This window comes from Anastrepha obliqua, chromosome 4 (genome assembly GCF_027943255.1).
Source record: "Anastrepha obliqua isolate idAnaObli1 chromosome 4, idAnaObli1_1.0, whole genome shotgun sequence".
Classification (NCBI taxonomy): Eukaryota; Metazoa; Arthropoda; class Insecta; order Diptera; family Tephritidae; genus Anastrepha; species Anastrepha obliqua.
In genome coordinates this window covers 120146616-120172132 of record NC_072895.1, presented here as the reverse complement: position 1 = coordinate 120172132, position 25517 = coordinate 120146616, and the positions used below count along the sequence as shown (strand labels likewise).

General features: G+C 37.9%; 1 protein-coding gene across 1 annotated transcript in view; it reads right to left on the bottom strand.

Annotated features, from left to right (window-relative positions):
- LOC129245635 (putative uncharacterized protein DDB_G0285119) overlaps positions 1 to 13303 on the bottom strand; it is a 43193-nt gene extending 29890 nt beyond the window's left edge. Inside the window, exon 1 of the mRNA XM_054883932.1 lies at positions 11083 to 13303. Coding sequence (XP_054739907.1) covers positions 11083 to 12890 — 1808 coding nt within the window. The 5' untranslated portion in view covers positions 12891 to 13303. The remainder of the gene's footprint in view (positions 1 to 11082) is intronic.
- Positions 13304 to 25517: the final 12214 nt, after the last annotated feature.

Sequence of the window (25517 nt, the reverse complement as noted above, 5' to 3'; positions counted from 1 at the left end):
GTTAAGTATCTTGACCTTGTCCTGGATGCCAAGCTTAGCTGGAAGAGGCACGCTGATGCAACCTTATCCAAAGCAACAAAAGCTCTCATGATCTGCAAACGTCTAGCAGGAAAATCCTGAAGCTATAGCCCAAGAATCCTGAGATGGATGTACATCAAGAAAATAAAGCTCGTGATAACATATGGAGCGATCGCTTGGGTCATCTGCGCATGATCGGGATATAGACCACTGATTCTTGTCGTTTCTGCGACCAATCCCATGAGACCCCAATTCACCTTCTTCTTGTATGTAGCGCTATAGCGGAGAAGGTTGACATATCTCTGCAGACATCTCTGAGACCAACTAGAACCAGAAACAAGGACCTTACACTCAATACAAACCAGCTCTATCTTGAGTTTAACAAAGTAACTGGGTCTGGATAAGCTACTGTGATGAGCAGAGGGCACAAAAGACCCTGAGGTCGAAGTGCAAACCTGAAAGTAATCTAGTCTACTTAATATATTCTATAAGTAATTTAGAAAATTGCGCTCACAATGTATAGAGACTTAAAAAAGGTAGCAGTTTCTAGTGGAAACTGTTTCCCTATAAGTTCATAGGTTACGACGTGCAAGATCAAAATAGGCAGGACAATACACTGTGTAACTATATCTATCTGGTTTCAATCACCAAACTCTTAAATATCTTTCAGTTGAATGTAATAGAGAGTTCTGGAGATAGAAGCGGTCGGCAAACCACTTGAAGTACCTGCAATCTACTAAGAAGTAATTTCGAAGCATTACAAAAAGTATTGGTATTTTAGGATAGTAAGGCAATTTGACTTTAGCATCGCTAATGATTACAAACTAGTCAAGAAATGCAAGTAAATGTTTATCTTAGCTCCACGAAGCAATCTTCACAAATGTTTAGAGGTAACTTAATCGGATATACTTAAATACGAGTTGTTCCAGTAGCTAAAATTCGACGTGATCTCGGCCGCTAATTCAGTAGTTGTTTCAGTTGTCTATACACCGATCCCAATCCAAAGAAAATAAAAGGTAATGGCGGACTTGACAAGGAAACCAAGGGCCGAAATATTTCATGAATCTAAATCACTTTGCGATTTTCGCTCGTTGTAATGAATATGGAAGTTAATCTAGAAAGTAATATTAAACTTTCCTGAGCAGATTTTTAAAAACAGTTTTTTCTAATAGAATAGCGGTCGCTCCTCGGCAGACAATGGCAAAACCAATTGCCGATCGGAGTCGACTTAAAACTGTCGGTCCACCATTTCTGCTCTTTTTTATGGCTGCTCACGATTACTTATAGACTTAAGTGAGACCTTTCACGATTCGCGATGGGATTATTTTCCATTTATAAATATTTCAGTAAAGAAATTTCTATGCACTTCACTTTTCTTTTGGGTGTACCAAATAACATCTCTAGCACACACTCGTCGAAGCTATGAAGCATAACCGAAAAACACAATTTCATAAGAATGAACACAAAGTCAAAGAAATAAAGTAGAAGCATGCGAATGGGCAAAACAAGCCAAACACAACGGCAATAAAAGTGAAATGTTGAGCTGGTATCGTTCTATGTCTAATAACAAAAAAAAAACAATAAAGAAACACCAACAACAATAATGCAAAAACAACAGCAGGGTAGTTCCAATGAGCTTAAGGATCATCGAAAGCGTAAAAAGGAGGTAAAAAGTCAATTCAAGCCAAAGACCACAAGCCTAAGGCAACAATAACATATTTGCCTACTACAATTACAACAAACAGTGTGTCTAATAAAGCAACAGCAATTAAATCTGCCATTAAGACTGCCTTAATATCGATACCAAAAGCAAAAGTGATGGCAAATGAAAAAAAAAAAAAAACTTGATAAATAAAGGCAATAATTAAAAAAAAAAAACAGCAACCAATTGCAAGTAAAAAACCAACAGCATTGCAAGGAGAAAAATGTGGCAACTATGTGCATATTTTCAAAAATATGGATAAAAAGAAAAACAGTAATGTGTTTATGTATAGCAACAACAAAAATGGTTAAGATATAACGCTAAAACCACACATGGTAAACAATTTTATTGCAATAACAACAAATGTAATTGGTTTAACAGCAGCAGCGCCGTAAGAACTTATGCCAAGCGATAAAAGCAGCTGTAACAACACTAAACGAGGAAAAACCAGAGAAACATATTTATGTATTGTAGATATTTGAAATTAATGTGCGATACTCCGGTCGCGTGGACTGGCTTAAGAAATTAAAGTTCGCAAAGTTTTCATTGCACTTTTCAACTGTTTTAAGTGTGAAAGGAATGGATGGGAGAAGAATGGTAGTACTGTTATACTTTCGTATGAAAAAAGAATGTCAAGAGAAGGAAAAAATATATACCTGCATATGTATATTAATAAATAATAATTACGGGAAAAATTTTGACATTTTTTTTTCGAAATTTCGTCCTTCAATATCTTCAAAGAAATTCATAGGAACATTTAAATTGTGCTAAAGATCATTATAGACCGTTTACATAGTCATAAACATCAAACAGTTGAATGTTAACTAACCAATTTTCATTTCAATGTATTAGTTTGACTAATAGTAGACTGAAGTTAACCGATGCCTTCCCATTAGTTAACCAATAGTTAAAAACAGCTGGGGATTGAAGAACATTTCCAAAAATAAAATATACGCATTTTTGGTAGGGAATGTTTTGAAAAACAAATATTTTCCAATGCTCTTGATATTTTTCTTTTATTTGACACCTATATGTCTAATGACAAGAATTTCAGGGAACCTTTTTCACATTTTTTGCAAGTATTAATATGGAAAAAAGTAAAATTTTTGAATTCTCTTAGCATTCTTCTTTCATTTGATACCTTAACATCTACGTCATATAACTTTTTATTATTAGGATAACTTTTCATATCTGGGTCTTAACTGAAACTTTGAAGTCCTCGAAAAAACGTGATGATAAAAAACTAAAAGCACTGGATTACTATCACTAAGTTATACTATGCGCGCATATCGATTTTGTCATCCGAAAAAAAAACCTATGTATGGCGAAAATATCAAAAAGGATTTCACACATTTTTTGTCAGCCTTGCTATAGGAAAACATTTTTTTTAATTCTTTACATATATTTTTCTTTCATTTGTTACCTTTGCCCATGTCACACAACTTTATAGAATATCCTGATGCTTAATGCTAAATTGGAATGTTAATTTTTAATACTGGGACCTAACTCAAATATATCCGTCCTGTAATAAAATTGTAACTTGATCGTGAAAAATGATAAAAAGTTTTAATCACGCATCGATTTTCTGATCTGTGAGAAAAAAAATTGAAATTTGTCGCAATATTTAATAAGGAACTATATTGGGGACCTAAACTGTTCAGATTAGCCAGATGGCAAATTACATAGACCATCCAAGTCTTAGCAGGAAAAATTATATATTAGAGAAGGGGCTCTCTCTTGAAGACCCATGACAGCTCATGTTCTTATTTATTAGGTTTAAAGGTTTTTGGATCAATCCTATTCTCCAATTTATGTTGTGCATCCTGATATTGTCCTATGAATGGAGATCCGTACAGTTTTATAATGTCTTCGAACGAAAGGTGATTTGTATGGAAATCTCTTTTATAGTAGAAATATACTTTAAGATTTGTTTATGCGGTTGTTTTAAGTATTTTTTATGTTTCATATTTCCAACGAAGATTGAAATCAGAAATGTATATTTACCTCATTTATGATATTAGACGGATCTAGAAAACTGATAGTCATATGGCCAGTGTCTTGTAACATATGAGTACTCCCGTAAATAATCGTTTAGTGCTCGTAGATATTTCAACTTTCATGAATTTCTGATTAAAGCAAACTTGAAGTTACTTTAAGTGAACTTCGATCTATCAAGTCATGTTTCAGATCCTTTATCTCCGCATATTCGGCTGTTGTCGAAACCATGCATAAATTTCACTTATGCTGTTCTCTTTACAAAGATCTCTATGCCCGTACACTCTTCAGGTTAGTCTTAAATGGTATTTTGTAGCTTCAGCTGGATATTAGCTGATCTACTGGCGTCTTGATTTGACTGTCTGACGTCAAAATGCTTCCAAGTATGCGGAGTTCAATGATCAGATATCAGTAATGGAAAGCCCTTTGCATCATAGTTTGTAAATAACCCAAGCCCCAAACAGAATAAAAATTAAAACCAAAGCAGAATACTAAATATAAGATCCTTAACACTTAGAAAATGATATGGCCTTATATCCACCGTACCTAACTTATGAATCCGATGGATTTAACTGCGGATAGTTTATCATTTAGTGACCACCGTAGCCAAATGGGTTGGTGCCTGACCACCATTCGGAAGTGGTCAGGTTCGAATTTCCGTGCATGATACCCCAAAATGATGACATTTTTCTAATATACGTAGCTCCCTTTCAGGCGATGGCAAACCTCCGAGTGTAATTTTGACATGAAAAAGCTCCTCATAAAACCCATTTGCAAATAGGAGGAGGAGCTCGGGCACACACCCAATAAAGGGTGTAAGAGTGAAATATATATAAGTATATAATTATAGTTTATTCAAGCCTACTACTAAGCGCAACACAAGCTGAACATACAAGAAGAAGAAAAGCGCACTCAAAGGAGAAATTCTACCTCTACCACCCAACACTTCGGACTTTTCTTCTCCAATAATTAATAAATATAACTTGTAGAAATCGATGACTTAGAGTCTGATTGAGCAGTATTTCCATTTCTGGAAGGATGCCAAAAAATTGGGATATTCATAGAATACCGTAAAAGAATTGTTGTACGTGATATTCTATAGCCACCAAAGATACGAGAACCAGTAGTGGCTAGGAAAGAAATTATGTGTTTATATATTATAATAATGTTAGGTAAAAGTACTTTAGTGTAGACCCACATAAAAGCTTAAGTATATCCATAATGGTGGCAACACCATATGTTATTTTTTGGCCTCCCTGCTTTTAAGAAAAAATATAGAGAACAATGAGAGAAAACGCGTTTTCTCAATAAAATTAAAGACTGGCTTTTAATTTATGAGATTTTAATATAATTTTAATAATTATTATTTTAGTATACCAAGCAATAATCTCCACGCAAAGGTTATATTACAGTCCCCAAAACAGTACACATTTTTTGTTTTTTAACCGCAATCTTCTCCAGCTTTTATCTTCTCTAACACATCACTTTACGCTGCTGCTGCTGCTGCACAACTCTTCAGTTGCCGTTTGACGTTCCCATATGGAAAATTTTTAATTATAGACAAATTTCCGCAATTACAGCATATAACCGAATGAGTTGAAAGAGTTACAGGCGATGCAGATAAATGGGCAAAGCAGTGTAGTCTGCTTGGCTGACTGCATAGACAGGGCCTCTTTTCAGTGAGGCATTCCCAAGTACTGCATCGATTTGGCAGCGTGAGTACGCAATTTGTCTATCAACTCGAATCATATCTGTTCATCGGCAACGCTGAGCGACAAATTGACATGAACCACCACCCCCGGAGCCAGCAGCTACACACACATATGTATATATGTGTATGGTTGTATGAGTGTAATGCATTAAGATGATGGGGCGTATGCGCAACCAATTTTTTCAGTATAAACGCAGTTCGTAGCTAGCGGAGCGCATTAAAGCCCACACATTCACTTACTCGTACAATAAAATACAATAAAATAATGATGCTTTAGAACAAGCAACAATATGAGTATGCATTCAAATAGCAGCAACAACAATGGCATAGCTGATGGCAAGTTGCCATCAGGAAATGACTGTTTTCGAGTGGATAGTCAAATATGGGGGAGAATAGCCTCCAAGTGCTGACAGTTGCCGATGCATTTATGAGCGGGTGGGCGGAAGACGAAAAATATTTCCTACGTGGACGAGCGGACACTCTTTGTGAAATGTTAATTTGGAAAAAAATAGTGCAAGCATCTAATAAACGCTAATGTGTTGCTTGCTGTGTCTTTATGGCTTTAATTTAATTGCAACTTTTGTAGTTTTAAAAATTATTTTATGTAAATAATTTATACAAAAGTCAGTATAACGGCAAATATATTGTAAATAAATTGCCTCGGTTAGCAATTTTATAAATTATTTTTAGCTCGAATGCGCATACGTGGATGGCTCAACGAGCGCCTGAATTTGAGAACACCTGAAATTGTCTCCTCCAATGCGACATTTTGCTTGTAGGGCAGCATTTTTTTAAAGAGTGCACACAACCCTTTTACTGAGGAAAATTCTAATCATCTAAACTACACAAGAAGTATTCGATAAAATGCTCGTTTTGATATTTAACCCTAGAATCGTAATATACGTAAATTTTACGTGTATGTCGCAAAAAAAAGTCAGTTACACTTTACCGTTCGGCGCTATCGCTACGACCTCTTGGCAGTGCTTCCTTTATTTTATTGTTGCATTAACAAGTGAATCATAAATCAGTTGTTACTTCGCATTTAGCTTTAATCGTTCTTTAAAAATAAGTGTGCACGTAAATTTTACGTGGTCTTAGCATTAACGTATAAATTTGTGTACGTAAGTTTTACGTGGTCTTGTTATTAGCGTATAAATATTTGTAAATGAAATTTATGTTCCGTGCGGTTTTCAGGAGAAATAAAAGAAAATAATGGAAAACTCAAGTCGTTGCCTTGCGGATGCAGAAACAGAAGCCCTCCTGGACAGTATTGACAGCGATGTAAGCTTTACTGAGGACAACCTTGAAGAGGAATTTGATTTTGACAGTGACGATAGTTTGGAGGATCCAGACTACTCTCCTGAATTCCAGGAAAATACTTTTGAAGAGGAACTGATGAAAGCCGTGGAGTCCGCTCAAAATATGGCATCTGAAAAAAAAATAAAGGTCCCCCGGCAAAAAAAAGTCAGCACCAACTGTGCAGCTACAACTAAATGACATTGAAGATGTATCCAGTTCTAATCCACTTTTGGGAAGGAATGGTCATGTTTGGAGTAGAAATCCAGTGCATCGTAGTAGCGGAAGAGCAATGGCTATGAATGTTGTTATATTCGACCAGGTAAATATTATTAAAAGCGGATGTTTTTTAAACACTGTTATTAAAATAAAATCAATATCCATGATATGGGACATCTTCATTTACAACTGCACAAAGTCTTACAAGCCAGGATCATATATTATGTTATAATTGATGAACGACTTGTAGGTTTCCGGGGAAGGTGCCCATTCCGCATGTATATGCCAAACAAGCCAAACAAATATGGTATAAAGATTGTAATGCTATATGATGTAGCGACAAAATATGTAATAAATGCAAGTCCTTATCTTGGTAAATCCACTGAAACCAATGGTGCTCCATTAGCCAATTACTTCGTTGAAAATTTGAAACGTTACAATGGATAACTGGTTTACCAGTATTCCCTTAGCACAAAAATTACTTGCTAATCCATCCAAATTGACTATCGTGGGAACCTTACTCAAAAATAAAGCAGAAATACCGGCAGAGTTATTGGAAACAAAATCTCGCCCAAATGGATCATCAATGTTTGCGCTTGATAAGGAAATAACAATGGTGTCTTACAAGCCTAAGCAAAACAAGAACGTGATGTTACTATCCACAATGCACATTACTGGAGCTTTGAACGAAGTTACATCAAAGCCAGAAATTATACACTCCTACAATTCCACTAAAGGTGCCGTAGATACCTTTGATGAAATGGCTCAAAATATTTCATGCAACAGGAAAACCAGGCGTTGGCCACTTTGCATATTTTACAACATGTATATGTTAAAACTACACGAACAATTAACAGGACCGTGGCAACAATAGAGACTTGATAATATACCAAACCTTCCTAGAGAACTGAAAAACAGTATCCGTAATATACTCAATATAAAAGAAACTGGAACAGTGAGCGAAGCTTCCTAAAAAAGCAAACGGATATACTGCAAATTTTGTCACTATTCCAAAAAACGGATGACAACTACCTATTGCTCGATATGCTATGAAGCGGCCTTATGCGGTGAGCACTAAATAAAAATATGCCAGGAATGTAAGCAGAATTTCGCATAATTTTTTTTATAATTCACCTTAAGAAACATAAAACTTTGTATTTTCAATAAATAAAATCAAAACAGAAGATATACAAGTTTTTGTTCAACATTTATTTTAAATTTTTGTGTTGTACGTAAAATTTACGTATATTAGCATTAACGTAGGGTAAAACTATCTTACGATTCTAGGGTTAATGCAGGAACCTGAACTTGAAGATACTACAGACTCGGTGCATGGTTCAGTGTTTTAACACATTTGAGCGAGTTTCAGAAGCCAAAAAATAGTTTCACCACCATAAACCAGAGACCAGCGAATCGGCAAGACAGTGGATTTCTCTTGCATTAGGCTACCAATTGATGCTCAATGCATAATATTTTCCATTCCAGGATGATAAGTTACCAGGTTTAGTCAATTTCCTATCATGAAAAATAAAATTGTGCGATCCACTTCGGCTGTAACCTCACCGGGTGCTCGGCAGCCGAATTCTGCCCACTTATTTCACACGCATTCACACACTCGTTCAATCAGTCGTTGTTCAGACGGCAGCGAAGTAACATGTGAGGGGACTGCGTTGATTTTTTTTCATATATCACCGACAGAATCTCAGGTTTTTTTCGGAAATAAACCACTGTCATGACCCCAGTGACGTCAGCCAATCAGCTGATTCCTTCGAATTCACTGAGAGTCGGTTAACGGTCTGATATTGGCCACACCTTCCGAATTCTTCTCACCATGAATATTCCCTAACCGCCGTCGGGCGCCTATTTTCTATTTCCAAATATAAAAGAAAGCTGAAGAAATTTAAAAGAAGACCATCTTGACAAATAAAACATTTCTTGTCTTTCCCTACTGCAATTTTCAAGAGCTTATTGACTCACCCTCTTATTATATACTGGAGCGCACTGCATGCTTGCTCCATCGCTAATCCCTCCCAGCTGCTATAAAAACACATTAAAATTAGAGCAGAACCAAAATGAAAAACACAAATCGTAAACACTCTCACGGGAAATCGACAGTCATGCGCCATAAATAAAATTAAATTGCATTCAATGCTCTACGATTGGCTGACTGGTCATTCTTTAGTGCCATTAAAGTCATGGCTAATATTTATTTTCCACACAGTAAACAGGTTTCCGTGCTGTTCCTCCTTATACCTGTGTGTGTTTGAGTGGCTTAAAATTTATTTGTAGTACTTAAGGAGAGAGTGTTAAATGTTTTTCGGAAAAAACATATTTTTTATAGGAAAAAATAAGCAATAAAAGTTGCTGGAGGAAAAAAGAGGAAATGTTGACGGGAGTGATAAACGAGTTAGTTATTTTGTTCAGATATGAAGAGGGACGTAATATTTCACAGTTCAGCTTTTATTCAGTTTCAATTCGAAAAACTCGTATATCTGCGCCTAGGCATATGCTATACATTTAGTGCGCAAGCAAATTTGTAATATTAAATATACGAGGGTTGCTATTAGATACGCAACTAAGTTCTCGCTTTTTGTTTTTTTTTTTTTTTGATGAAAATACAACTTTGTTCTGAAAAAATGGTTACAAGTGAATCATTGAAACTATTGCCCATCGCTGGCTACTACGTTTTCCCATCTTTCTGGTAGATCTCGTATACCGTCGCGGTAAAACTGTTCACCTTTTGAGGCTATCCACGGACCATTTTTTGATGTCTTCATATGAATGGAACTGCTGGTCAGCTAGATCATGTGACACCGATCGGAACAGGTGATAATCGGACGGCGCAATGTCTGGAGAATATGGCGGGTGGGGTAGTTTTCCCCATTTCAGTGTTTCTAGGTAGGTTTTAACGGGTTTGGCAACGTGAAGCCGAGCGTTGTCATGCTGTAGAATCAATTCTTCATGCCTCTCCGCGTATTGCGGCCACTTCTCGCGCAGTGCTCGACTCAATCGCATCAATTGAAGTCGATATCGATCCCCAGTGATGGTTTCGCTTGGTTTTAACACTTCATAATAAATAACACCAACTTGATCCCACCAAACACATAGCATAACCTTCGCTGACGTAGAAGCATGACCGGGCAGTCTCCATGACTTTCTTTTCTTTGGATTCCCGTAATGAATCCATTTTCATCAGCCGTCACGATGCGATGAAGAAAACCCTTCCTTTTTTGCCGCTGGAGCAGTTTTTCACAAGCGAAAAAACGCCGTTCAAGATCCCTTGCTTTCAACTCATACGAAACCCAAGTCCCCTGTTTCTGAATCATTCCCAAAGCATGAAATCGTTTGGAAATTGATTGGCGGGTAACTCCTAATACTGAAGCAAGCTCTTCTTCCTTTTGACACGGATCCTCATTGAGCAATGCCTCCAAATCAGCGAATTCGAAGGTTTTTGGCCTTGCTTCACGCGGACGGTGATCAACATTAAAATCACCGTCTTTGGAGCAACGGAACCAATCTCGGCACGTTGTTTCATTTAAAACAGCATCTCCATAAACTTTTTGTAGCTCTCGATGCGCTTCAGCCGCCGGTTTTTTCGAATGAAAGCGGAAAATCAACACTTCCCGCAAATGACGATTGTTCGGCATTTTCACAAAACCTAAAGTATATGATACCAAAACAAAATCACTAATGTGTCGAAGCGGTTTGTTGGTTTTTGACGCTTAGGTTATGTTAGAATCGACTAGCAGACACGGCTGGCGGCGTCTATTGACAAACAGCGGGAACTTAGTTGCGCACCTAATCTTTCTGGCCTAACAAAGAATATGCACATATCGCTCATTTACGGCAAGGGTGTCAATAAAAATAAGACTACTATATAAAACATTAACCCAAAAAATATTTTTCGAAGAACGCTTTAAGGCTTTCAATTCACTATGCCTCCCTAAGTACAAGTAAGGATATATTTTCTTAATAGAGTTCGCCATAATTTTTTTAGGCAGCATAAAAGAAAAGCTTGTGGTCATTTCTGCATACCTATCTGAAAAATAGAAATTTTGACGCAGCTCTAATTGAAAAAAAAATTCAACCCCAGTTATTTAGCTGTCTTCAAGTTTTCTGCGCTTTTTATTGTGTCACTCACCTGTCAGATGATTCCGATGAATCGCATCGATCCGTGCACCGCTTCTTCTTGCGTTTCTTCTTTGCCTGATTGGCGGCAGCCAAAAGCTTGCTAGCCGCTGTCGCCGTTGCACTATTGCCGCCGCACAAAGCGCTCGTAAGCGCCGAATAGACGACGGCCTTGAGATCGTTGCCATTCTGATGATGCGCGTAAACCGAGTTCAGCTTATCGGAATCGAGTAGGGCTTTCAAGTTTTCCATGTATTGTTTTTGTTGTTGGTCATTAAGCAAACCAGTGGAAAAGTGTGCTGCTGTTGTTGCAGCTGTTGCGGCTGTGGGCGTGCCTTGTTTTTGTCGTTTGTTCTGTGCGAAATAATGTGCCGCAATTGGGGCCACCGATGCAGGTGTGGTGAAATGGTTCAACATTGAGGTGGCAGTTTCCCCCGCTTCACTTGTTGTTGCTAATGCGGCGGCACCTGCAGCTCTTTTAGTGCCACGCACAATACCCACGCAGCCACCAACAGTCAATGGCTTGTTTTTGTTATCCATTGCAGACCTCGTTGCAGATGCCACAGCCGTGCTTGCTGAGGGCGGTGGCAGTGTCGGCATCGAGAATTTTATTTGCTTTTGCAGCTGCTCCTGCTCTTGTTGTGTTTGTTGTTGCTGGCTCGCGCTCGTCAATGATGTTGACACGCAATTAGTGCTGCTGTGGCCGAGACTATTGTTGCTGTTGCTGTTGCTGCTGCCAGTGCTGTTGACATTCTTACTGACACTTTCCCTCTCGCCCTGAACAGGCTGATTAACTACATTGGAGGCGTTTGCGGTTGTGCTGGACAATTTGCTATCGACCTGCGCAACAACATTACCACCATTGCTGTTGTTGTTGCCCTTAATGGAGGTGTTACTGTTTGTCTTATCCACAACTGTTGCTGCTGTGGCTTTTTTGGTGATATCTACTGGTGTTGGCTTGCTGGTCTTTGTCTCGGCCTCGGCGTTTATTTTTGTTGCTATTGCTGGCGCTCTAAGGCTCACATTACGCTTGGCGGGCTGCAAAGTGAGATCTAAAATGTGGCTACACGCCTCCGATTCTTGTTTGTCGGCGACAATTGTTGCGCCCGCAAGCGGCTTTGTTGCAGGCGACGCATCTTCCACTTCCTTTGTATTCATTTTGCTAGCGCTATTCTGGCTGCTAATTGTTGCATTGCTTAGTTTTACGGCCACCAGTTGCGGCGAGTCTTTTTTCGTTGATTTCAAATTCTCACTGCTGTTGCCCAAAACGGAGGCAACAAACTTTTGCTGAAAAGAGTCTTTAATCGAATTTTCGCTCAAACGAATATGAGCGCCAAAGCCGCGACTGAGGCCGACATCGCTGACACCGCTGCTGGAGCTACTGCTGCTGCTGCTGCTGTCGCTATTATTGCTGCTATCATCCTCGGCAAATCTACGCCAATCGGTGAGATTCTTTTGGGTTTTAAATTTGCTGCTATTGAATAGACTGTTGATGTTGCTGCATTTGATGTTATTGAGATTTGCGCTATTCTTAAGCTGGTCGAATAGTGAAAGTGGTGGCGCTGCTGGAGTGGCTTCAGCTGTCTTTGTGCACGAGAATGTATTGGCTGTTGAGGTATTTATTGTGGCAGTGTTGTTGTTGCTATTTGTAGGAGTGCTTATTTTGCTGCGTACGCTAGTATGAATACCGCTGCTGTTATTGCTGCTGCTGTTGTTGTTGGGAATGGTAGTGGCGGTGCTGCTGGCGGTGGTGGCAGTAGTGTTGGCGTTATTGCTTGATTTGGTTGCTGTTGTTGCTGTGGTTTTTGAGATGGCAGACATTGTTTTCACTTCACTTAATCGAAACTAACTTACACACACACACATACACAATGAAGCATTTAAATGCAACTATTTTTCGTAGTAACTTTGCAAAGTTAACGCACTGAGTCAAAGTAATCAAAACACTTTTACTTCACAGTTATTTTTATGCGATAGTCGGAGTAGTTGATCACTTCAAGCATCTCGCCACATGCTGCTCTTTTTCCTGTTGCGCCAGTTTTTCAAATCAATTCACGTTTTCTTATAGTAAAATTTCGCTATGAAAAGTCACAATTTTATTTAAGAAAACCGCGCATTGAAACATTTTTCAGTTTTTTACCGCTTTTTTGCCACAATTTTTGTTGCTTACAATCGCACACTTTTCACTTTTTTTAATTTCATGACATCACACAAATAAGCACTGATTTTCAATGGATTTGCGAATAAATTTTATAATAAATCTTATGCAATTTTGAATTAAATTTTCTTAAATGTTTTTAAGCAATCATTTTCAGTTTTTTTCTATGCAATAATTTGAAAACGCACAGCTTTAAAATATAAGTTTCACGGCACAGAGCGACTGAACGATTAATTTCAAACGGATAGTTTTTTTTTTTGTATTTCACGCAATTTATTTTTATTTTTATCTCAATTTTTTGGGCATGCATTAGCAGAAAATTTCACGAATAATAAATTCTCATGCACTTATTTTTAATATTTTCAATCATTCATTCTTTTAGGCAGGAGCTTTTAATTTCTTCTTTTTTTTTGTATTAATTCTATTAATTTCCACACAAGCAGTCGCTTTAGTTAATGTTTTTTCACTTAATCACCGAAATGTAAATATCAAACACTTTATTGCATTATTTGTTGTGTAAATTTTTGCTTAAAAACGCGACAACGGCAGCAGCATAAACTTTACTGGTCATCTTTTACTAGGAGGCCCTAAGTTCCATGCAGGAATAAAAGGATCAAATATTTCTTTTACTAATTCGCAAAATTATTAATTAATTTCTCTTCAATCTTTTAATATTTTAAGAATTTATAGAGTCAATTATCGAAAAAATCTAATTTTTCCGTTTATAAAATTTTTTATTCAAAACTATTTGCAAATCGTATTAAAAATGTTTTCTTTCGTTTTCACTAAATTCTGTTGCTCACATTTTTTACACTCCTCTCCTCACAATTCTCCACTGACATTCAATTGATTGTCTTCCCTAGTCGCACTATTTATTTTCACAATTCGTTTTTCACGTTCCATTCACTTTTCTAAAATTAATTTCTCAATTTACGGCGCATTGCAGGCAAAAATTTGATGTCAACTTTATAAAAAATGCATCACATTTTCATTACCCCAAATCAGCCAACACAGAGTGTCGCATTTCAGTTCATTTGTTGATTTGCTCATTAGCCGTCGGCAGTATGCAATCGTCTACTTGAGAGCCAAAGCGTTGTTGTTGTTTTCCTTTTCGTTCTTTGAGTTTCGATTTCCGCTTCTTGGGATTTTCACGATGTTGTCGTCGCGCTGCCACAAATGCCACTACTACTCCACTGCCACCACTGCTGGTAGTTTTACTGCGGTCGCGCCGCTGCTCAAACTGCAGTGGCTACTCGTTGTTTTTTTTTCCTTTCGACTTTAGCAGCAAACAACTTTTAACTTCTGACTGGTTCTGACTCTTTGTTTTCTTGTTTTTCTTTTTGTTTCTGTTGCTGTTTGCTTGTGTTTTGCGAATTTCCGAAATTCACCGCTTGCCTTCCGTCTGGCCTGACCGTGCCCGCCTAATAACCTGCTGTCTTTTTGTTTTGTTTGTTTATTTATTTTTTGCACGGAAGGGTTCAATACTACTGCAACAAGTAACCGGTTTCGCGTGTTGCTTTTTGTTTGCGCTTTTTATGCACCTCACTAACACACACACACACACACACGCATAGATCCCACAGCGATATATAAAATACACAATAGCTCTAGCTCTTTGTTGGCCGCTGTAAATGGCCGCCAATGCACTTAGAATGAACTTAGCTGTTGGCTACTTTATTTTGACGTCTTTTCCCCTCTGCGTGTTGTGGCCTCCTACTGGTGCACATCCACTTCTTGTTCAGTCCGATTGCGACTCTGCGTTCACCGTGCTGCCATTATGTTAGCGCCGAGAGCGTGTGAAAAATTCTAACGGTTTGCAAAACGTCAGCGAACGCATAAATTTTATGGTTTCTTATTTTTTTTTTTTGTTTGTTTAGTTGATGAGATGCAATTTTGTTGTTGTTGCTTTATTCACATGTTCCAATGTTCGCAGTTAATCTTATTCAATTTATACTTGGCATGAAATTTCTGCTGTTGTTGCCTTAAATATATTAAATGTATTGCTTAAGTGATTGTTGTTGTTGTTATTTTAACAGCCAATGCGTGTTGTTTTATTAGCATATAAAGAATTGGCTTGCTTGGCATTTTTTACGATTATGAATATTTTTTATGTGTCTATGAATCATTTAAATTTCCGTTGGAATCGTTCTTCACTCGAGGCTTCAGTCGTATTTTGCTTTGATTCTACAAATAAACAAAAAAACGTTGGTCAGTATTGGTATTTTAATCTTAAATAGTTGCAATTATTGAAATATTTTTTAATGAAGCTCAAATCATCGCTAAAAAATTAAAAAGCTCTGGGCGGAGTGTCTTCTCCAAATCGCGTCTGACTTCAGGCTTAAAAGCAACAACTGGCATTCTTCGAAAGTAATCGGTGGCTAACAGCAAGAAAGGAGTAGAATCATTTATCTCTCTTTCAATATTTGCAATCGATTTTTTTACAGCCTAGAGACTTCCTACTGAATGGATACAAATGCCCCGGCTCTGTAAGTATTCGATGCGCTACCAGCTGGTGGTAGCAGAGAAAGAGAAAGGTCTCCTCTACGTTGAAAAGATCAGGTGGAGAAGGACTTGGCTTCACTTGGTGTGCCCAAATGGCGCCGGTTAGCACGAGAAAGAAACGACTGGCGCGCTTCGTTAAACTCGAGCTAAATGGCGTAAGTGGTTATAGCGCCAATCACAAAGAAGAAGAAGAGACGACCTAATGTTACTTGCCAATCTCAGAAGAAGAACTTTTATGAGCCTATTTTACCAATTATGTAGGTTGGGCCACTTAAAATTTGCTTTTTGAATCGGCTATAAAAAAACTAATCAATAATTTTTCAAACTTTTTTTATTTTTATTTGGGCTCCAATTTCATGAATGGCAACTTCGATTTCGTGTTTTAAAGCATCAATTGTCTCTAGATGGTTCGCATAGCATTTGTCCTTAATGGCTCTCCACAAAAAATAGTCCAACGGGCTTAAATCACAGCTGCGAGGCGGCCAATTGATATCGGAATTCAAAAACGGTAGACAAACGTTCGAGTGTAACTTTGGCAGTGTGACAAGTTGCACCGTCCTGTTGAAACCAAATGTCCTCCATGTCATCCTCTTCAATTTTTGGAAACAAAAACTCGTTGAGCATGTCACGGTGACGCTCGCCATTTACTGTAACCGCGGAAGAAGAAGAAGACTCACCACTTTGGAAATAGGTTTTCAATATTTCCCAATTTTGTTCAAGCGTATAGCTTCCCATTTCGTAAATGTCAAACCTTTAAGTAAATTATGAACACATTTGACATTTCATTTGTGTTACCATTCTCAAAAAAATAGGTGGTTCAAAAAGCAAACGCTATATGGCCCACCCTGTATTAAGAGTTCCTAAAATCGTTAAGTTAACTTCTGCATACGATATGCATTGTACTGGATTGAAATTGGAGAGCGAAAAAAACTTGCCTTTCTTATCATGGGAAGCGATCTTAGGATCGCATTTTAGGAACAGTTCTTTAGATCTCGGCGAAAAGCCAACCTCCAACTTGCCTAGGCTGCGTTTAAAATGCCACAGCTGCGACTATCCAACAGAGACAGTCGGGTCTGTTAGAGCAGAGGATGCGCATATAGTCCAATAGGTTTCTAAAAAGCTCTGGAGAAAGGATAAATAAAGAGTCGGATTAGTAGGGTGAATAAGACCTACTAGGGCAGGCGGTTTCCAAAATCAAACAATTGGGGATATAAAGACGCAGTTCTAAAAAAATGAGATTAAATAAATTGAGCGCCCTTTCTAAGGCTAAAAGAGTTCGAGTTAAATCCCAAGTCATATAACAGGCAGTGAACCAATTCAAATTGTTTTTAATGGAAAGAGTCTAATAATTTCCGAAAAACAGAGGAGTTTTAGAGGTAAATGAATTTCAGCTGCTCGCTCATTTATAATTTATTTGAATGATTTACAACCTGAGAGTGGAAAAGCTGTTAGCATTATTTGTTGCTGCTATGCAATCTTAAAAGCTTGATTTTTTAGCATGTATGCACTCGGACTAAAGTATTTCCCGTAAAGTAATTGATGAGCGAAATAACGAGGGTCGCCCGAGTGTATTCTGCCATGAAAAAAAACTGTAGGTCCCTCCATTTGTGCCATATCAAAGCGCACACCACAAATAGGAGGATGAGCCAAACAGCCTAATTGTTACTATAATTGTTAAGGGTGCTCGCCTACACAGTTCGAAATTGGAAATCATTTTACAAATTTTCATTGTTCCTCCTCCTTATTTCACATTTACTTCATATTATTCCCTGGATTTTAGATTATAATAATTCCTTTGATAACTTCCACACTCTACTTTAGCAGTTTACTTCCACAAATAACCACCCCCTCTTCCCTGCTCCCTCTATTGTACCCACTTCTGCGCGCCTGCTGTGACTCCAGCTGTGTCACTTGCGTTTCTGCGCACGTACTCACGCACACTAGTTTCTAATCATATTGATTGTTGGTCTATCGGCAATCGTCGCGTCGCTTGATCAGTGGAAATCGCCAGTGGAGCCAACCAGCACGACGACGTTGTCATCATCAATCGGCCAATTGGCATCTAAACTTAGTTGCAAATCAAGTTGCGCATGGATATGCCAATCAACCAATTGGTGAGCCAGTCGAGCAGTCAATAAGCGGTACAGGCATGCAAACACATGGTGCTAGGCGAGTGAGCTTTTGAGCGACGAGAAGTCACACGCGCGGTCGACAAGCACATAAAAGAGTATGTATGTAACTAGAAGTGTGCTTTTCTATTATTTATTTGTCTTCCATAACTGGCATTGTTGTAATTGTTGATTTCAGCGTCAAGTATGCGCTTACTTAACACTTGTTTTACAACAAACACGAGAGAGAAAAAAACCGATTGATCGCCAATTGGTGGCCAGCTGCTGTAAATGAAGCGCTATGTATTTATGTACGTATGTAGATACGATGTATTGTTGTTGGTAGCACAACAATGGAAATACTCTTGATAATGAATGTGTTTTTGCTTTTTTTTATACTATGGTGATGTAGTAGATGATTGTGGGAATTTTATTGTTGCACTACAGCACAAAATTACTCATTTCCATGCATACAATTGCATGAACGAGTACGTGTGTTAAGTACTGCAATTCAAATTTTTTATGCACTTCAATTTTATGATTTACTTCAATTCAAGAAAATACAAAACAAGCTGCGGCCAAGTCGCAATCCTTCATTTATCGCTTGCACACTGCGCTTACGCTGCACTGCATTCACGCATTCATGTAGCATTTTTGCACGCACCTGCCGCCTGTATGCCACCTTACTTCAACTACACACACACACGCACACTCGGATAAGCACAACCTCGCCTTAGCTCACTGATTGCATTTCAGCTGTCCTCTCAGCCACGATGCGTTTCGTTTCGTTTCAATGCGGTTCATTCGTCTCTTCCTCTCCGCCTGCCCCTCTTGAACACTCCTTCTTTTGGCTTGCCGTTACTTACTCACCTTACACACTTACGCACGCATCTTCATACATAATTCACTGCACTACACTGTTCGTTCTTGGCACTCGTCATTTCAACTTCATCGTTCACTTCCGTTGCTGCTTTGCGGCCATTAGTTAGTTACAACTACTTAAATTGTAATAAATATTTAATAGAATTTTAAAACGGCATAGGCGTTGTTCGCCTTGTAGCTTTGCGCGTTGGTTTTCGTTGCGTGTGTCGACCGCGTGCATGGAGGGTCCAACCAACAACCGTTTGCAGTAACTCAAAAAGCGAACGCTCATTGAAGACTGATTGTAGTTGCTGTTTCACAGCTCGACGCGATTCGTTCGCCACCAGTTGATGGGTTCTCTAATATTTATTATTTTTTGTTGGTTTGTTTTTGGAGCCAACGTCGTCGTCGTCGTCGCTCGTTTTGCTCGTGTTACAATTTTGCACGATGCCGCAGCTGCTGTCGTCGTCATTCGTATCGTTAGCATACGCTTTCGATCGTTTGGTAAACCCAATCGTAGACGCGATTCTATACCTGATTCACGCTCGCTGTAGCTATGGTTTGCAAAGCGACTGCGGCGATGATATTCATCGCTGAGGTCTGGGCGTTTGGCGCGTTAGTGCTCTAGCGCTTTTTGTGTTAGTAGTTAAATGAAGAGCTCAGCTTAATGATGGTATTGAGTTGCCAGATAAATGCATTGGAATTAGAATTAAGCTAACTCTCAGGACAGCGGAGAATATGTATGTGAATGCATGAACCGACTTTAATTGATATGCATAATTGACTCCTGCAGTACGAGCACTGATTGTTCCAGTTCTTTGATATGTTTACAAGAGACTTCCGCTCTTGGTTCGTCATGGTCGTCATGCTAAAAAATATAGTAGGCTTAGCAATTGTAGGAATCTTGAGTATCATTTTGTAAGAGGCAGATCAAAGAATTGTGTGGTCAAAAGACTTAACGCCCTCAAAAGAGCTTTGCTTTTGCAGTTCGTGCATCAGATTTATGCTATTTCGTGTTTTCTTTATTTATTTTTAAGTAAAATTGTTGCATTGGATTTAATTTTACATATTTCCAAGTTAATTATTTATTTTTATTGGTCACTGATTATTCATCACATTTTTTATCATCAGTTCATAGCATAAATCTGATGCACGAACTGCAAAATTGCGCCATATTGAATCCGCCATATTGGATCCGCCATTTTGAATTTCAAGAAGTGCCACTTTGCTTTCGAAAGTAAACATAATTACCTACATTTTAAGCCCTCATAGACCTCTTTTCGTCAAAATCTATTCTGGGGGCAGGGGGTCTCACGTTCAGAAAGAATGCCCCATATATATATATAATTGGCGCGTACACCCTTTTTGGATGTTTGGCCGAGCTCCTCCTCCTATTTGTGGTGTGCGTCTTGATGTTGTTCCACAAATGGAGGGACCTACAGTTTAAAGCCGACTCCGAACGGCAGATATTTTTATGAGGAGCTTTTTCGTGGCAGAAATACTCTCGGATGTTTGACATTGTCTGACGAGGGGCGACCGCTATTAGAAAAATGTTTTTCTTAATTTTGGTGTTTTCACCGAGATTCGAACCTATTTCCTCTCTGTGAATTTCGAATGGTAGTCACGCACCAACCCATTCGGCTACGGCGGCCGCCAAATATTTAACAAATTTCAGAACACTGTGATAGACATTTTTAACTTTTTTCAGAGACTTTAAAAGAATTCTGAGTATGCAGTTTTGTAGCCTATTCAAGTCTAGTGATATAAAGTACTATAAGTTTAAAGTTGCTCAAAAATCGCCTTGATTTTTGACAACTTTTTTGCATGCGATGTTGAAAATTGTAATGAATATACTTTTATTAAAACTTAACAAACAATATTTTGCATGAAAAATATTATGAATATTGTAAATATGATAGTTAAAGTGGCCTACTTATGTGAGCACAAGTGTTAATATTCTAATTTAATTATTAAATGACATACACAGCTTGTTAAAACTGATGCCTTTGCATAGCATAATCTGAAACGTATCTACATCTTCATATTTCCACTTCTATTGGCAACACCATTTGTATGCGAAACATAAAAAATATCGTAAATCCAAACCAGGAAAAAAGCAAACGCTACTAAGTGCCACTCCGCAACCAAGCTGCTAGCTGCGAAACCTCACAGCCACAAATGAACGTCAGCGTCAACTCTCTACAAGCGTCGCTGCCAACGAATGCATAGTGGGGGTCGTGTGGGTTCGTTTTGCTTACGCCGAGTGCGTTGTACTCGTATAGCAAGAATCAGCAGAAAAACGCGAACGAATCTTTATTGACAAGCTCGTGAACGCATGGAACGAACGAATGATTGCGAGATGTAGACGATGGAGAACGATGAGCGGCGACCAACTACGAATGAAGGCAGCAGCTGCAGCAGAGAAACAACTACACAAAACAAAAGGCAATAACAATAGCAACAACAAGTAAACAAGCAAAACGCTGATAAATATGCAATCAAGGCATTTTTACTTTAGCTTTTTTGTTTTTTTGTGTTGAGTTTCGATAGTTTTGTTGCTGCGGTATTATGTTACGCTGCGTTTAGCTTTTCTTTTGTTGTTATGTTTTTATTGTGCACACATGCCTTTGATGTTTTTATATAAATTTTTGCTTTTCGTTATACTCGCGCTGGTACATTTGTCACACTTATTGTTATTGCTTTTGTGCACGCATGCCGAAGTGCAAACTATATGCACAGGTAAGTAGGTATAAGTATATTTATATGTGCGTATGTGTATGTATTTGAAATTGGATAAAAGAAAATAAAAGTGGTTGCATGTAAGCCTCCATGTGTGCATATTTATACATATTGAGTTGGCTTCCAAATTGGCTGAGATGCCTGCAGTCAAACGTACTGGTTCTGAATTATTTTGCTACCGGTTTGCTGTGAAGTTAAAGTAGTGCGACATCCATATTTTTTCAATGCTAGAAGTGGTATCTTTAGCCTACCGATTCCCCACAAAATGTCAATTATCAGCCTCAGGACTTCATCAACTAATACTCCTCTAATCCGGTAATTAATTTCGTTCATGCTTATTTATAGTGCTAGCAGAATATCTGTTTTGCTTATCCCTATAACTGCTCATTTTTGCAATTGGTAAAGTTCTAGTCAATCTCGAACTTGTATAACTTCTTCCATAATACACCCAGTACAAGAACTAGCATGCTTGCAGAGCGGTCTGGCTTTCCACTGCAGGGTTCCTGTCCATACTTATAGACATACTTATGCACACGTAAGTACTAGACTTAGTTGCTTCCCTAACTTTGAACGCCAACGGGGTTTATTTTAGGATATTTAGGAATATAAATATTTGTATTTATTTCGATGCATTTTTGTGCAAAATAAAAAAATAAAAGTAGTCATGAGTGTCAGTCACCGGTGATTGATACGGCTCCACTGGAACAGTTCAGTATCAGTCACCGCTGACTGACAAAGAGGTCAAAGTGTTAAGCAAATATCACTGTGTGGCACGTAGCGCCGCCTTGTTGAAAATAAACGTTGTCCAGATCAATACCATCAAATTCCGGCCACAAAAAATGGTTAATCATCTCTAGCATCGATAGCCTTTTATATATTTAAATAACGCCTGTTATTGGGAAACCCTTTACCATATATAAAACTGCAGAGTTCTATCTAGGCTAGGCAGGTGCAAGGGTTGAAGTACCACTCTGGTATTCCCCAAATAGCACTAAAGCGCCGCTTTGATACCATTATGAGAAGATTGATGGTACCATTATGACATGATTCACCTTAATCGTCTAAGTTAGACTCTTCAGATTGTTCAGTCGTCAGATTGTCGTGCTTATCTTGTCTATTAAGTTTGGTGGAGTCCAATAATTTATCAGGGGAAATTGTGTCGCTTTCTAAATATATACTACTTACTCATTTATATACGATTATATGCCCCCTCCGTACTAGAAGTTTATGCTACTTTCAGATATCAGATAGAACTTTTAAAAGTTTCGGAAATTTCCCATTAGCTACTGGGGTATAAACCTTAAAGTAAAGCCTCTTTGCTGTCTAAAATAGCAATCGAGCGCAAAATATGCGCGCTGTATGTCACGCGCAAGTGCAAATGGACACCGAGGATTTCCGATCATGCGCTTTATATGGAAGAAAATTCTCAATAAAAAACAAATCATCAAAAATCCCCGCAATTTCTTAGCGGTTTTACTAAAATAAAATGAGCAATAAATGAGCAATTGCAAATTTGATGATAAAATTTTTTAAAATTTTTGTAATTTCTTTTTCTTAGGAAGTTAGTTAAAAAGTTAGAAATTTTGATGATAAAACTTTTTTGAAATTTGGTAAATTATTGTACAAAGCTAGGAATTTTTTGTTAGGGAGGTTTTTCCTTGAAAGTTAGGAATGTATAATTTTATTTATATTAACATTTTATAATCTAATTATAAAATGAATTATATTTTTATAAATGTAAACGCAAAAAGTTTCGCATTAAAAATCTTGCGCATACTTAAAAAGTGGAAGTGACTTAATTACATGAGCTCAAGCACATTCTCGCATACTTTGCAAACATTTTATGTATGGTTCTAATTAACTAGCTCTAAATTCAGTTTTGTCTAAATTGGGTAGCTTTTTGAATTCTTGCTTACAAATAGAAACATATAAAGGGTGGTTAAAGGGTGGTGCGAGTATATATAAACATATTCATGAAAACATATGTAGTTACATATACGCGCTTTTACACGCTTCTTGTTATCACAATCTTCCGAACACTTGACACCATCTAACAACAAGAGCAGGCAGTTCCAGTCATTCAACCGGCTTTCGCCGTCAAGTTTAGCACGGAGTTTACCCAACCAATGAGTGAAGGAAAGGAATGCCTACGTACTGCCTGCTGACTGACTAACTGCTTTAAAAGATTCACATATACTTATACACACTCTCACACAATTTGATTCGGCTCACTATTACCACATCAAATTAGCATTTTACCAATATTTACATATACTTTTTTTAAACTCTTTTAAAATTATTAATTTTTTTGTTGCCTCCCGCTTTTGGCATCCAACCCACTCTACTCCACATTCCCATAACACCTCTCTTCACTCCGCATACACATATTTTGTTATTTAATCGTTTGTATAAGCGCGCTACTACACTCTCTGATCTCACACTCACACACGCTCTCTCTCTTTTTACTCTATTCCACTTTTAGTTTTGTTTCTCCGACTTACCTTACTCGCTAATGCAACATAGTCAACACGTGCTTTTATTACAACAGACTGCAAGTTAACAATCACACGCGCCTACGCGCGCACTTTTCTCACCATATACACACTCAGCAAAGAACACAAATAAATGTAACGTATACGTATCGTTGGTCGTGATAATGTTGGTGAGTAGGAATGGTTCACTCGTCGCGTAGCAACGATTATTGGCTCAGCGAGTGATGCAACTTATTCTTGAGCATTTGTCGCCTCTTTTATTGTTGTTGCTCTTATTGTTGTTAAATTTATATCATTTCTGTTTGTGTCTTGGTTGCTTGGCTTTCTGACGCTTCTGCTTTTTTGTGTTTTGCTTTTCCCCCAACAGGGAAGTCAGAAATAGAAGGGCATTGCCATTTACGTGCTATTTTTATACGCCAACATAATGACAGCAGAGTGTTCTCTTCTTCCAAAGCCACATACGCTCTTTAGCTGCTAGGGATGTTCTCATTTATTCTCGTGAGATTCAATTTTGTTTAATTTTATGATTCTTAGATTTTATATCCGATTTTTGTGTTTATGTATGTATGTATACTCTTATTTACGTATTTACATACACATGTAGGCATGCACATACATATGTATATGTGCCTTTGGTGCTTTTTTGTTTTGTTCGTGCTTTGGTCTTTCTTTTGGTGTTCGTTTGATTTGTTTTGTTGTGTTATTTAATGTTTGCATTTTTCCTTACAAGTGTGAGTGTATTTCTTCTTTCACTTTGCTTGTTTATTTGTGCTTGCATATACCTATGTATATGTGCATGTGTTTGTGAGTCTTGCTTGGCGGCACAATGCATTGGCAAAAAGCAGCTGTGCAAGTTTTAGTTATTTGTTTTTATTTTTGCTTCTTCTGTTTTGTTTTGTTTTTCTTTTCTGTGTTTTGTATTTCTCGTTCTGCTGGTGTGGTTGCAATTGTTTTTATTGTTGCTTCTTTATCACCATGTTAGTGCTCTTAGGACAAGCTTTATTCATATTCTTATATTCTTTTGCTTATTTTCCTGTTTTGAAATATCTTTATGAGACTTTTTTTACTTTAGAAAAAGTCGCTCGAATCTTGCATAAAATACTATTTCTATTGCACTGAATCACCAATGACGTTAATTAATTGTAAAACGAATGCGGCCTAACGCTTCGGCTCATTGCAGTCCAAGGAACTGTGTATCAAATTACTTTCTTCCTTAGGTGCTTAACTAGAGAAGCTTACTTTTCCAAATGCGCCCATTTAAAGATGTAGCCAAACAAAATCGGAAATTCGACTTCGACTCGGTACAGGTTAGTCCATATAGCGTCTAGAATTTGATTCAATTCGGCTATAAATAAAAGACGCATCAACGCGTAACCGCGGATATCGGGACCGTCTCTGGTGTAGCGATTATTAAGAAGCCACCGCATTGCTCATTCGTTTTCTCAAGTTCGTCTCCCATTTGTGCCCCTTTTATCATAAACTAGCTGACCCGGCGAACTTTGTTCCGCCCTAGAGCCAATAAAAAAGCGGATTTTTGATTTTATTAACTTAATTCTTTTATTAATCAAGTATTTCAATGAAGCTTTAA